Source organism: Lipotes vexillifer, unplaced genomic scaffold (genome assembly GCF_000442215.2).
Source record: "Lipotes vexillifer unplaced genomic scaffold, Lipotes_vexillifer_v1.1 scaffold395, whole genome shotgun sequence".
Lineage (NCBI taxonomy): Eukaryota > Metazoa > Chordata > Mammalia > Artiodactyla > Lipotidae > Lipotes > Lipotes vexillifer.
The window spans coordinates 6,049,201-6,064,284 of record NW_006797390.1 but is presented as its reverse complement, the minus strand read 5'-3'; the positions used below and the strand labels follow the sequence as shown (position 1 = coordinate 6,064,284).

At 49.8% G+C, this 15,084-nt stretch overlaps 1 protein-coding gene and 1 pseudogene across 1 annotated transcript in view; both read left to right on the top strand.

The window, feature by feature from the left end:
- The window catches only part of LOC103089844 (forkhead box protein R1 pseudogene), a 10,587-nt pseudogene extending 4,650 nt beyond the window's left edge, over positions 1–5,937 (top strand).
- Positions 1–15,084, top strand: part of PRMT8 (protein arginine methyltransferase 8) — an 81,832-nt gene that overhangs the window by 51,802 nt on the left and 14,946 nt on the right. The window contains exons 6-7 of the mRNA XM_007469450.1: positions 7,421–7,563; positions 8,134–8,221. Of these exons, the coding sequence (XP_007469512.1) occupies positions 7,421–7,563; positions 8,134–8,221 (231 nt within the window). The remainder of the gene's footprint in view (positions 1–7,420; positions 7,564–8,133; positions 8,222–15,084) is intronic.

The following is a 15,084-nucleotide window of genomic DNA, read 5'->3' as shown; positions in this document are numbered from 1 at the left end:
TTTCCCTGCCCAGGAGACCAGTGGGCTGCCGGAATGCTTAGGAATGCGGGTTCCTTTGTGAAAAAGGTGACAGAGGAGCTCAGGGACTGAGACGTTTCTCTTCCTCTGCCCTGGGGCGTCAATGCCATAGATGGAGAGGACTGAGAAGAGCACGATGCACAGAGAGGCGGTAGGAAGGGCTTCGTCAGGTGGCTCCGCATGGAGGAGACACCTCCATGCACAGCTTGCAGGGCTCCTGGGGGATTAGATATAATACACGTGAGGCGCCTCGTACCACAAGCATTAACTGTAGGTCCTTCTCACATAAAGGAAGGACCTTTATGTAGGAAGGACCTGCAGTTCTGCACTTTGCTCATTCCTGGCCACTCGCCCCAAGCCTCTTATAGACGATGCTTGAATTCTCCGTTCCTGTGACATCCCTCCATGCTTGCAGCCGTCCAGTCCTGGGATGATCCCCCTGATGGGGACCCCACTACCAGCCGCCTAGGGCTGTGACTGTTCGAAGCACTTCCTTCCACTGAGGTGGAGCCTGCCTTCCTGCAGCCTGACCAATGCTCTGTGTCGTCGCTTGGGGACCACAAATGAGGGGGGCGCCCCTTCACCTGGCAGCCCTTCTCCCACAGATGCAGGCGACACACCCCCAGTTCCCTCACACTTTGCTTTGGTTTCAGTCCCCTTCTCCTCTGGCCATGTTTCAGTGTCCCTCTCACCCCCCCCAAGGACCCAGCCAGGCGGCTGGAGGGGCCCAGATGCCTCCCTGTTAACACCTCCAGCTTGCTTAGCAGCTGCGGGGAACGCCGTGCCACACTGGCACTGAGCTGGCATCAGCCACGATCTGCAAACTACCCTCACGTGGCTGCCGAGCAGCAGCTCCTAACCTGTGTCCGGTCTGTGGACGTTTTGCATCCAGACTGAGAATCACACTTTACATTCACATTAAACCTCATGTTCTTAGATTTGGTCCTTCCTTACAAACTACTTGGACCCCCCCAGAGCCTTACTCTTTGGGGGTCACTGTTCTCTGCGTGGTGTCATCTACACACTGATAGGAGCCCTGGGGGAGTGGGGCAGCTCCCATGGGCTGGTCCGGTTCAGCTCTGAATCAGCACCTTTGAATACAGTCGGGGAGCAGTTGTGAATCCACACAATCATTGGTCAGCTTCCCCGCCACGAGGCCGCAGAGGGGCTGCCTTGTCAGACCCCCGTGGAAGGCTGGCACGGTGGTTAAGAGCTCTGGCCGGTTCACACTCAGCTCCGGCAGATCAGCTTGTGATCTTGGATACCTGACCTCCTGTGCCTCCGTTTCCGGCTCTGTGAAATGGGAATAACAGCGGTTCGGACCACAGAGGGTCATTATGAGCCGTACATAATTACCGTATGTAAAATCACGGCGTGCTGGGGCCCGTAGTTAAATTTTCAGTGAATTTGCGGAACAGACGTGGGCATTTTGGTGGCTTGAAATTGGCCACAGTGGGAGTATTTACACGGAGAAATCAGCAGATGCTACAAATCAGGGCTTCTTTCCTGGAGAGCCCAATGGTTAAGTGTCTCTCAGCGCAGCCCTTTGTAAAACACAACAGTGTACGATGTGCAGTTAACAGCTAATAAATGTTAGCTATTGTTATGATTATTTCATTCATTAACTTGACTAATAGCCCTGTCCAAAGAAGGCAAGAGATTAATCAGATATAATTGTTTTTAATGCACCTGTACTGGTGGCTCCTGGCAATGGCTCCTTTCCTAACTGATCAGAAGCAGCCCTTGAATAGTCTCAGGACTGGGTTTTGTGCACCACTCCAGGGGAGGCGGGGAGTTGGGGAGTTGTCAGCCACCCTCTGGGCCCTGCTCCAGGTGCTGCGGAGTTGGCAGAGAACGGCACAGACAAGGTCTTTGCTCTCGTGATGCTTAACTGTCTCAGGGAGGGGACAGACACAAAAGCAAGTGGACACACAGCATCACAATAGAATTACAAACAGTGATGGCGCTTTGGAAGGACAGGATGGAGTAGTTGAGAAAACTGGGGGTCTGCTTTGGATGGGGTGGTCGCCCAGGCATGCCAGACCCGACTCACCCCGCCCGGCGGGAGATTCTCTCTCAGCCCTGCTCCCGGTGCCATCATGGGTGAGCCGGAATTGGGTGCGGTGGGAGCGTTTACACTGCCGACAGCGGTGGGTAATCGGGTCGTGATTCTGTCCGCTCACAGATGCAGGACAGGGATCTCAGGGAGGTTGGTGACGTGTACCAGGCTGCACGACAGGCCTAGATTTGGGCTCCCCTTTTGACGTCCCAAACTCTGCTCCTCTCATTAGACAAATGGAACAATAAAACCAGCCACACATGTTCCCGTGAAGATGATCGAGGTAACATAGGTGAAATCACTCTGCCAGCTGCTAGTCAAACGCTACTGGTGTACTCTCAGAATTAGGACTAGTTTGAAGATCTTTTGTCTCTGAACCCCGTGACCTCTTTTGAAAATTGCTTATTCATCCATCCGTTCACTCGGTAAGGATTTCAGTGAGCTGTCAAGGGCTCTGCTCCGTCCTGGAACTAGGAAGCTGAAATAGACAACGGAGAGGAGGGGATCAGAGGCTGGAGGGGGGTCAGGCCCTCAGGAGGGGTGTGCAGCCGGCCCTGTGTCGCCCAAATAGGCGTGTGGGTCACGTGGCTTTGGGGCCACGGGGGCGGGGTGGTGGTGGCATCGGGGTGGCTCCACGGCCCAGTAACCTGCTCTCCGTCTTCACACTCACGACCCTCACGCCCACTCTTCTGTGGCACAGGGTCTGCTCTGCGAGCCAGGGAGGGGCCTGAAACGGGGACGTTATGAACGTCGGGCTCTGTGGGGTCAGCTGACTCTGGTGGACACAGTAGGGGCCCAAAGGAGATGGGTCTGGGCTGATTTTTTTTTTTTTTTTTAAGTCAAACAAGGGACTAGGAATCAGAGCGACTACATTTCTGTAATAATCACTCAAGACAAAAAGAAAAAAGATCCCACTGAAAACAACCCCCAAAAATATCTGGGTGTCTAATTTGAGAACTTGAAGTTAAAGGGGAAAAATCTCCCAGGTTAGAGTTCATGGGTCCCCATTGCACACGTACGTATGACAAATCATTCTAAAACTTACCAGCCAGGGTCCTGTCACAGCTGGTTGAACAAAATTTCATCATCCTTATGGAACAGAAGCACAGCTCCAGAGGATGACCTCAGTGCCATCCTGAGAACTGACACAGTCTTAATGATGTGGGATCCAGATTGGGAGTGGGGTTCTGCAGCCGGTAGCTAATCAGAGCCTAAATATCAGCGGCCAAGATCCCCCTTGAAAAGGTTTGCCATGGAGACGAGATGCCCGGGGCTGCACGTGCCCACACAGGCCTCAGAGACAACCCAATGCCCTCACTTGGTTGCCACCAACCCCACCACAAGAGGTAGCATTTTGCAGACTGGACACTTACATCGGGGAGTTTCAGTGGTTGCTAGTGACGACTATGGAAAGCAGGGAGAATATCCCTGATGATTCAGGGGGGCGATTGTATTTGGGTCCATAGAGAAAATGTAACCTCTTTTTCAAAAATCAGGATTGAGGAACTGCTGCAATTTAGAGTCAGACTGGACGTGAAGGCTCTGCTTCATTGATGTCAGCCATCTCCACTGGCAAACTTCACAGAATGCCTTACACGTGCTCAATACATATTTGAAGACTCAAAGCACGTTGGAGCTGCAACGTATCTTAGGGATTTCTAGGTTCAGTCTCTCCCCTTTTGACCGCAATAAGGAAATTGAGGAAAAGAGGGGAGGAACTATTTGATGGAGGTTACTTGTCAGATGGAACGAGAATATAAGTCGTCTGTCTCTAGGACCCAAGCGTAAGGTTGTGAAGGCTGGGCACTGCACAAAAGCACCCGGACAAGGGGATGAAAGGGGTCTGGAATCCAGGCCACAGCTGGACTGAAGTGAGGTGTGCATTTTTCCTTTCACAAAGGGCCCATCTACTCAACAAGCCAAGTTGAGGGGGGGTCATGCCTGTTCCCAGAAATATCTGGATGCAGAAGGGTGATAAGTGGACAGAGGTCCAGGCTGTTCAGCATTGTAGGGGGTTAATTGATTCCTTCTGCCTTTGGTAGGCAGAAACTGTGATTTTTGCTGTTCTGTGATCCACTGCACCTATGATATATCTTCTATCTATCTATCTAACATCTATATCTATCTATCGTCTATATCTATCATCTATATCTATCTATCATCTATGTCTATCTATCGTCTATATCTATCTATCTATCATCTATATCTATCGTCTATATCTATCTATCTATCATCTATATCTATCGTCTATATCTATCTATCATCTATATCTATCGTCTATATCTATCTATCTATCATCTATATCTATCGTCTATATCTATCTATCATCTATATCTATCGTCTATATCTATCTATCATCTATATCTATCTATCGTCTATATCTATCTATCATCTATATCATCTATATCTATCATCTATATCTATCATCTATCTATCATCTATATCTATCTATCTATCTATCTATCTATCTATCTATCTACCTACCTATCATCTGCCTATCATCTGTTGCATCCATATAGATCAGGATAAGCAGCTAGTGGATAGGAGTGCTAGTGCAGAGATCAGGAAGAGCATACACTCTCGCTGGGGGGCACCCGAGGAATATTCTGTACATTCCTGTCTGTTGGACTGGTTAGAAGTTCTTGTCCACCTCTGCTTTCCAAGGTCCTATGGAGTCCTGTCTATGGAATCACGGGTGAGCCTTGTCCTAGGCACCCAGAGTAGAGGCCATGGGGCACCAGAGGCAGGAGAAAACATCTTCCTGTGCCTCAGGGAGGTCGTGATTAATGAAGGAGGAGGGACCGAACCATAGCCCCACAGTCACGTGCAGCCATTACAGAAGAGCCTTCAAGAGATGTGCAAAGAGAAAGAAAACACTTTCAAATGTTTACAAAAATAAGACAAATCAGGCTTTGCGTGCAAATGATTAGGCAGGTGGATCCGGCATATATCTGCCAGTTCTTTTTCGGAATAAACTAAATTAGGTACTCTATTTGCATTTTCAAAAATCCCGTGCTTTGTCCCCTTGTGAATGATCCTTCTGCATCCTGGGTCCTGCTCTAGCTTGAGTTCCTGCCCTTGGGTCTCAAGCCCCCGAGGAGCAGAGCTTTGACAGCCCCCTCCCCTTCCGAGCCTTTTGGTGAAGAGTAGCCCTTCCTACCCTTCCTTCCCAGGGGCAGGGCTTCTGCGCAGGAAGCAGGAGGACCACGCAAGCCAGGCAGTGATCAGGGCCAATGTGCCCTCAGCCACCCCCAAAAGAACAAGACTGCCAAATGCCCAGAGGCCACAGTGGTGGAGTCACCATCACTCTCTGGAGACCAGTATCCCCCTCGGAAGCGGTTTGCCTCTTCCCCCCAGCAGCTGGGAGCTCACAGAGGAGAAGGCTGAGGGCCAGGATGACAGCTCCGCTGTGGCTCTCCCGTCCCCTCACAAAAGGGCCCCCTTCCAGGGTCGGAGGCTTCGGCAAGCCAACAGCCAGGAGGGGAGGCTCTGGTCCCGGCCCCCTCTCAATTACTTCCGCCTAATTGCACTGGCATTAAGAAACGGTTCGCCCTGTGGCCTCAACGTGCAACAGATCTACAGTTCCACTCGGCAACATTTCCCCTTTATTCCGGACGGCTCCTGAAGGCTGGAAGAATACCGTGCGTCACGATCTCTGTTTCCGAGACAGCTTTGAGAAAGTGCCGGTCGGCACGCAGGGTGGGACCAGCACACGGCCCCGATCCTGCCTCTGGAAGTTGACCGACGAGGGACACCGCCGCTTTGCAGAGGAGGCCCGCGCCTTGGACTCCACTCGGCTGGAAAGTATCCAGCAGTGCATGAGCCAGCCAGGTGTGATGCCCTCCCTCTTCGACCTTTAGTTCCACAAATCGACCATCAGCCCATGCCTTATTAAAGTTATCTGCAGGGAAAAAAAAACCACAACCCCACTTTGTGCCCAAAGTGCCTGACACCTACTCCTTCCAGAGGGGCCTTATCTGATTAAGCTTTGATTAAACACCACGCCCTGGAGAGCAAATCATCATTAGACACTGCTGATGGGCACCCCAGCACCACCCACTGTGAGGGCGGGGAGTAAAGCCGGTGACCTGAGTGCCCCTTGCCGTCTAGGAGTCTGTCATCCACATTAATTTTCAGGAAACTCAGATTCAGGACAGAGGTGGTGTTTTGTTTTCTTTTGCTTTTTATTCCTGAGTACAGGCCACTGTTTAGTTTTCCCAGAAAAGCTCAGGCATTGGGTGGTTTTTTCAGAGGATGATGCAGAGTTTCCGTCCAGAGGAAAGGTTCTGATGGGACCAGCCAACCAACACATCACCCTGTGTCAACTGCACAGCCAGTGGCATCTAAGATAGCTTTTGCTCTGATCTTTACAGCGGTGAATGCAAAACGAGATTCCTAAACTCTGTGTATGTCTGCGTCAAATGATCAAAAACTCAACTGAGAAGTTTCTCCTGCCGTAGAGGGATGGGTCTTGGAAGGGACTCGGGAGCAGAGGCCATTTAGAGAAGGGCCTTTGTCCCGATCTTACCCGCTTTACCTCTCCATCGGCCGGTCACCAAGGAGACGGTGCCAGATAATGCTTGCCTTCTCTAGAGCCCCAACTGCGAGCCTGTACCTCACCTGTGACATTTCATTACATCAGTACAACCTCCCTCTATGTAGATATCACTTCCCCTGGTTGTTCTCTGGGGAACTGGAGTTCGGTTGGGTCAAGTAACTTGCGGAGAGTCATACAGCTAGTAACGAGAAGATCCAGCACTTAAACCCAGGTTTCCTGAGTGCGAAGCCCATGCTCTTGTCAAAACACCAAATTTCCTTCCTCCCCAGCTCTAGGTGGGCACCCCCTGGGGCTAAGCCCGGGCTGTGAACAGATACAAGGGTAAGAGAGGCAGCCTCTCTTCCTGCTGTGGGTTTGAATCATCACGGTAGCCTGACATGGGGTGGGGACTCCGATAAGTGTGAGAGTCGCTGCTTATCAGACCCGGGCTCTGTTTGCACGGTCATCATTTAACCCCTCTAAGCCTCAGTTTCCTTAAAGAGGAGAATAAGAATAGAGTGTTTACTTCAAAGACTTGTTGGACGATGACAGGACGGGTGCCTGTCTTGGGCTTAGCACAGTGCCAGGCACATAGCAACTGCTCAATACGTTTTAGGGGGAACATGCCAAGAGTTTTCAATCCTCTTAGGGTAAACTAGCTTGGTGAAGGGGGAGATATGCCACCTCCTAGAAGGAGAACCAGAAGAGCGCTGACACCTGTAGGTCGATCGGGTCCTGATGTGGGGTGCTAATGGCTCCCGGTCAGGGTGCCCCAAAAGTGTGGCCATGGGGTTCTTATTTTCCAGTCATCACCATCTTCAAGGGGAAGGTGGAGGAGGTGGAACTGCCCGAGGAGAAAGTGGACATCATCATCAGCGAGTGGATGGGCTACTGTCTGTTCTATGAATCGATGCTCAACACCGTCATCTTTGCCAGGGACAAGTGGCTGGTGAGCCTGCTGCATGCTGTCGCTTCGCTGGTCTGCTGGCTGCCTCGCTGCTCTACCCTACCGCCTGCAGCCTAGGAAGAATACAGCCACTGCTTCCAGGCCCCTCTCTTTAAACTAGATTTGCTTCCGGGGACAGAATGAGCTTTCTTAGGTCTAACCTTGGCCTCTTTTGGTATAATTGACACCCATTCTTTGCTGTCCAAAGTCTATGCTGGTCACCAAGTGCTAGGGACTTGCAGGGCTGCCAGAGGGCCCAGTGTGCTTTTGGCCTTTGCCTTCTCCAGGCTCAAAAGTTAAAACATCTTCCACCGTCCCTCACTGGACATACCTCTGCCCCTCCTCATGTGTCCCATTGACCCCACCTCGGCCCCTTGAGTTTTCCCATGTGCCAAAGTCAAAACTGAGCTTCCCTGCCCAACCCTAGTCCCGGCCAAGGTGACAGACAGTCTGCTGAGTGAGAAATACTGGCAAGGGGGTGCCTGTCTGGTGACTCTATGTGCAGTTCAAAAATGTGATGTCTTTGTCAGGTGAATAGATTACGAGACCCATTTCTCCACAATTCATCAACAGAAACCTGGAGGGCTTATGTTTCCAGACCGGGCAGCATTGTACGTGGTAGCAATTGAGGACAGACAGTACAAGGACTTCAAAATCCACTGTAAGTCACCTTTTGATTCTCTGTTTTTTTTGTATGTTTGTTTTGTTTTCTTGCGGTACGTGGGCCGCTCACTGCTGTGGCCTCTCCCGTTGTGGAGCACAGGCTCCGGACGCGCAGGCTCAGCGGCCGTGGCTCACGGGCCCAGCCGCTCCGCGGAATGCGGGATCCTCCCGGACCGGGGCACGAACCCGCGTCCCCTGCATCGGCAGGCGGACTCTCAACCATTGCACCACCAGGGAAGCCCTGGGCTTTTTTATTTATTTATTTGTGCGCGTTTGGGGTGGACAGCGCTTCAGAGGGCTGACGATGAGCAGCTGCTCTCGCGGCCACAGCTGCCGTGCCTCTGGAGTTTACCTGTGACGCTTTCTGGATTCTTCTCTCTGGATGTTTTCCCCTGGTCCCAAGAGTGGGGTTCTACAGAGAGGAAATAAGCAGCGTGGCTGGTGGGAGATAAAGCGGGGAGAGAATGAACACAGTGCGAATGGAAAATGAACATAGCAGTAGAAGCCGAGTTTTTGCAGAGCTGTCCGGGGGGCTGGAAGCTGTTAAGGGTCATTTATCCCCAGCGTCCACGCAGGGGCAGGGACCACGGGGCTCCAGCCAGGCCAGTCGTTTTGAACCCTGCTTTTGTACCCTTCAAACTTTTCAGCGTAATATCGATTCTCCTTCCCATTAAGTAAAATATGGGGAGAGATGAGGTCTGGGCATGTAGGTGTCGGGGGCAGGCAGGGGACTTATCCGCACCTGTGTTCATTATGCCTCATCAGCTGAAAACGTGTTCTCTTAGAAAAAAGCCCCCCAAAGCCTCCAACGTTTTAGCTGGTCCCCAAAGGGTTGTTGTGTTCTATTTCATTTAAAGGGTAACCATTCTCAGTGACACAAACCTGGTCCTCCACGAGATTAAACGGATTATGTTTTCATAAGGTTTAGAGACAGCCCTGTGTCCTCAGCCAGAACTAAAACGACCAAGGGGCAAAGACCCCACACACACAAGTGGGCATGTGTGTGATGCAACCAAAGCACAAGCAGAAATTCCAAACGGTCTAATGGGCTCTGCAGATCTGGGTTCCAGCCCCTGCAGTGCTAAACCCCCTTGGCAAGAGTACCTACAGTGGAGGGGTTCCCAGACGGGACAGATGGGCCTCCTGCCCCCAGAGGCTAGGCCTCCAGAGCTCAACAAAGTCTTGTGCCATCTAATCAGTGTTCGTGCTGCTGGCGATACCACAGCTGGGCTGTGCCACAGAATGAGTGCATCTGCGTGTGTGTTCACACCCTTCTGGAAATATAAACTCAGAGCATGAAGTTCAGAGACGGGTTCAGGAGAAGACAGAAATGGGACGATTGTCTGAGGCTCTGCGCCCTATGCCTACAGCCCTTCTGGCATCATCTCCAACATTCGATAAACAATGAGAGGTAGGGGGGCCGAGGTTAGATGATCCTGCTATGAAGTTGGCCAGCCCTGGCTTCACATCCTGTGGGTGACCGTGAGCAAGTTACCTAACATCTCTGAGCCTCGGTTGAGATGAAATCCCCAACCCTATAGACTTGCCATGAGGATTAAGTGAGGTGATATATACTAAGGGACGTGAGAGTTCTTGGTGCTTCATGCACCAGCCTGGTCTCCGAATGTATCACTAAACCCCTTCGTGCTCATGGCTCTGGCCCCCGAGCCTGACTGCCAAGCTCGTTGGCCTCCAGTGGCTCAGAATCTAGGACAGATGTGCCCTCCTGATAAGTTTCAGAAACAGCTCAACAGTGAATGTTGATCAAATGCATATATAAGTAGGACATGTTTTGCCCTGGAGCTGAGTGGTAATGTTGTTTTTGGAGTTCTTGCCGTAACTGTATACATCGTGTTTGGGGGAGAACATTCAGGCCCATTCTTTGTTCTCACGTGCACTAAATATTGATTGAGCTCCGACCCTCGGCACAGCTCTTTAAGGAGCTTCCTCATGGTTTAAAAGCAAACATACCTCACCCTCCTCCTTGCCTGGATCATGGACCTTGGCTAACGCATCTTGCAATGAGGACTGGACCCATCCTGACAGGCGCTGGGGCACTGGCCGCTACTCAGGTGCCAGCCCAGGACTGGAGGCCGTGGGGTGGAGTCTTGTCCTGCCCATTGCAATGTTCATACCTTCTGAAAAAGAAAAGAAAATTAAAAGTCAGCCCCATTTTTTCTTGTGGAATCTCTGTAGTCTGTCAACACCACTGCCCCCCAAACCAAAAATCTCACACACCTTTAAATTTTATTTAACATATTCTCAAGTTTTCTATTTAAACGTTGTTTTTGTTTTTAATGCCCTGTTTCTGTTTTTAGTGAAGGAAGCAAGCCCATTTAGCAATCTGTTTTAAATAAACAGGGATTTTGATTGCTCTGGGTTCTTAATCAAGAGTGAAAGCATAAAGGTTAATGATTGCCAAGGGAACAATTGTAAGCAAATTCCAACTGGCTCAAGAACCAGCTAGAAAAGAAAAATCTTAAAGTGGGGCAGGAGAGGGAGACAAGCCCAGTCCCTTGCAGAAAGGAAATTAAGAAAACAATTTCTCCCCTTCCCTCCCCACTTCTTCCCTCCCCCCCCCCCCCCCCGCACAGAAAGAGAGACATGATTGTCATGTACGAGGCTCACGGCACATATTTTGTTGAGTGAATGAATGAGAAAATGAATGAAGGAATAGAAATAAACCAGCAGACGGATGTGCAAGGTGGACGGTTTAACCCTGAGAGAGGAGCAATCATTAAAGTTTTTTTTTACTGTGGGGATTTCTAGAATCTCAAAATTGGAAGGAAATTTGGTAGATATTTTATTTGATTTTTTTGCCCAGTACATGACTCTAGAACCTGCTGAGGGTCAGAGGATGGGCACCAGCTTCCCCACCGACGAGAAGGTGACAAGGAACCCCTCGTGTAGATTTGGTGGTGCCTGTAGCTGAAGGGTTGAAGGGCAGAACCTCTTGGAGGGCTCAGATGCTCTCCATGGGTTTCCCTTCCACCACCACCCCGACATCCAGAGTTCTATTTCTGGCCTGTTTTACACAAGGAGCTGACTTTGATCTGAGAGCCTAAAATGTATTAAACTATTATACACACCTTCCTTTCTGACTAGAGGAGAAGCTGTAAGTGGCCCCTGGTGGCTCTTGCTCTGATTTCCTCGGAAGAAGTCCCATTTGCCCCAGCAGGGAAGCTCCAATTACTTGGGCCAGGGAAGGGAGGGATTATGTAGCTACAGGTCTCTCCAATGAAGAGTGGAATTTGTTTTCCAGTCTTTCATATTCCTGTCTTTGTTTTCAGTTTTATTATCTCCTCTGATATATCCATTCTGCTCATAAGCCCACTGGAAGAATTCTTCATCTTTGATATTGTGATTTTCACTTCCAGCATTTCCACTGGCTCTTTTTTATAGTTCCCATCTCACCGATGAAATTCTTCATCTGTTCATGCATGTTTTCTCCATTAGATTCTTTTTTTTTTTTTTTTAAATAGGCAGTCTCTCTCTACAGGTTACATTCTTTTTTAAAAATAATTTATTATTTATTTATTTATTGTCTGCGTTGGGTCTTTGTTGCTGCGCGCGGGCTTTCTCTAGTTGTGGTGAGTGAGGGCTACTCCTCGTTGCGTGTTCGGGCTTCTCATTGCAGTGGCTTCTCTTGTTGTGGAGCACAGGCTCTAGGTGCACGGGCTTCAGTAGTTGCAGCACTTGGACTCAGTAGTTGCAGTGCATGGGCTCAGTAGTTGTGGCTCGTGGGCTCAGTAGTTGTGGCTCATGGGCTCTAGAGCACAGGCTCAGTAGTTGTGGCGCATGGGCTTAGTCGCTCCATGACATGTGGGATCTTCCCGAACCTAGGATCAAACCCGTGTCCCCTGCACTGGCAGGCTGATTCTTAACCACTGTGCCACCAGGGAAGTCCCTCCATTAGATTCTTTAAAATATTTATTACAGGTACTTGAACGTCTCTGTTAGATAATCGCAACACCTGATCTCTGATTCCGTTTCTATTGACTATTTTTTCTTTTGGTGATGGGTCATATTTTTCTTTCTTTTCCGTGTGTCTTGTAATTTTTAGTAATGCTGGACCTTGTGAGTAATGCTGGACAGTAGAGACAGATGCATAATTTATGCCCAGAGAAGAGCATGCCTTTTCCTCTGCCAGGCCATTAAAGTGGGACTTTTAGTCCATCTGGTCTGTAGTTATGGTGGGTCTGGGCTTTGTTGCTGCTTTAGTTACATTCACTGCACCATAGCATGGTCCTTTTCAAGAGTTTGTTTTAATACATAAACTAAATTTCACAGGTCCTTCTGATGTTATTTTTTTTAATCCCCAGAAAATTAATTACAATATTTCCTGCTGGCTGATGACCCTCACCCCCCATTCACTCATTCAATAGACAAGACAGAATTACAGCAAAAGATTAATGTGCTTGATGTCTATCCTCTCCCATCCCTGCCTCGCGTATGGTAAAGAAGCTAGTGGTAAATGAATGGTCAGCAGAAAGGAGAGAAAAGTCTAATGTCCTGGGTGATCGGTCATTGAATAACTGGAAGTGGGGCAGTCTGGCTGGGGAGATAAGACACGAATTAACCCCTAAGAAGATAACTAAAACACGAGGCATTGTGAAGCAGGGCAGGCTTAAAAGTTTGGGAATACGTTCCAATTAAAAAAGCATTATCCGTGGACCTCTACTGTGCCAGATGCTCTGCTGTAGGTGCTGAGGATACAGGAGGAGAGGTCCCATGGTTGAGAGTCGTTGGAGAAGGTGTCACAATGGCCATTTGAGACTTTAAGTCCATTTGAAAGGGACTGGAGAGGACTTAGAAAATTATTTAGCTCAAGGATTTCTAACTAGTTGGAATTGCCTATGTAGATGTGAAAATTCCAGCTCACTGGGGCGCAAATCTGGAGATTCTGATTCAGTAGGTCTGATTGTGGTCCAGGAACCTGTATTTTAAAGAGTGTCCCAGATGATTCTGGAACACAGAACCACGGAACCAAACTCCTCACTTTACAAAACAAGCCAGAGATAAGGGGACTGATCTGCCAAGGTCGCACAGCTTGGATGGTGGCAAAGCCAGAGCGCAAACCACATAACGGCAGCAACAATTGTGTATCAAGGGCTTTCTATGGGCCAGGCACTGTCTTATGTACTTTACATATATTATCACATTTAATCCTCTTAACAACTCTATAGAGTAACTATCATGATCGTCATCTCCATTTTAAAGAAGAAACCAACTCTTTGGGAGGTTAAATTCTTGCCTGGAGTTGCACAGCAAATAAACAGCAGAGCCCAGATTTGAAGCCCAGAGCCCAGGACTTTAACCATTACCCACATAGACACTTAGATATCTGCCTAACTTTTTTGTGTGTGTGTGGTACGCGGGCCTCTCATTGTTGCGGCCTCTCCCGTTGCGGAGCACAGGCTCCGGACGCGCAGGCTCAGCGGCCATGGCTCACGGGCCCAGCCGCTCCGCCGCATGTGGGATCGTCCCGGACCGGGGCACGAACCCGTGTCCCCTGCATCGGCAGGCGGACTCCCAACCACTGCGCCACCAGGGAAGCCCCCTGCCTAACTTTTTCGCTGAACCTTAACTTAAAGCAGGGCTGGGAGAGGGAAAGAGCAGGTACCTGGCTGCAGGTCTCTTGAGAAGGGGTTTTAAACAAAGGCAGTGTGTTTTGGTGTGCATGTTCTATCTGGGTGAGCATGGACAGCTATTTCCAGATTCTAGAAGGAGGTCTTCTCTGAAGCATGTGCTGTTGACACACTTCCCCAAACATAGGTAGGTTCAGTTGGGACTTTGGCACCAGCCTCGTGTATGTAATGGGATCTGACTGGCATCTTATCCTCAAGCCAGAATTTCACAAGTGCTCACCCTCTGGGAGATGATTATTTTCTCGGCCTCTTCTCCCCGAGGAAGGTCTTTGTGTGCCCCTGAAAAGAATCTGAGTAAAAGGGGCACAGCTTTCCCTGACCATTCACATCTCCCTCCTCCCACCCCCCTCTCCTAAACACATGCAGGCTCATGAGTTCCCTAAGGTACCATTTGTTTGGTGAACATTTAAAAAAAATTGAATCCTGTAAGATTTTAGAGAAAAGCATCTCTGCTGCAGTGTATTTCTAAACCCCTCTGAATAAACGGACAAGTGAGATTTCAGCTGGCCAGTAACTGAAGACTCTGCTAAGGCACTCTCTGCGCTGTGGGGAGAGCAAATGGCGTTCCTGGTTGCTGTCACGACTGAGTCAGTGCAGCTGAAGGATTAGGACCCAAGCTGGGTTTGAGCCCCAGCTCCACGGTTCCCCTGCTGTGGGATATTGGGCCAGATACCAGCTTCTGCAAGCCCCTGTTTTCTCATCTGTCATATGGAGGTATCCTCACGGGGTTGCTGGGGAGATTCAATGAAGGGTCTGGCCAGGGCTAGGTGATCAATCAATGATTACCATCATTTAAGGGTGATCTTGGACCATCAGACCTGCATTCGTTTACTCTCCAACCCTGCATCCTGAATACGTCCCCTGCTTAAAGCATCTCATGGACAGCCCCAAGGGGCCAAAGAGCACTGTTGGGGTGCTTTGTGCCCCCACGGGGGGATATGTCTTACGAGATGCATCCTTAGAGAGAACATCATGGCGTGTGAGAAAGTTAAGGCCTCTCTTGGACCACCCCTGCCCCTGCCCCTGCCCCTGCCCCTGCCCCTCATTTCTTCAGTTGAGAAAATGGAGGTTCAGAGAAGTTAGGAAATTTTCACAAGGGCCTGGCCAGTAAGTGGTGGTCCTGGCATTCACGCTGCAGCCTGTTTCACTGAAAGCCCATGTTTCTTTCTGCTCCTTGAGAGGTTCAGCTGGTGGGGATGGGAGGAGGGAAAGA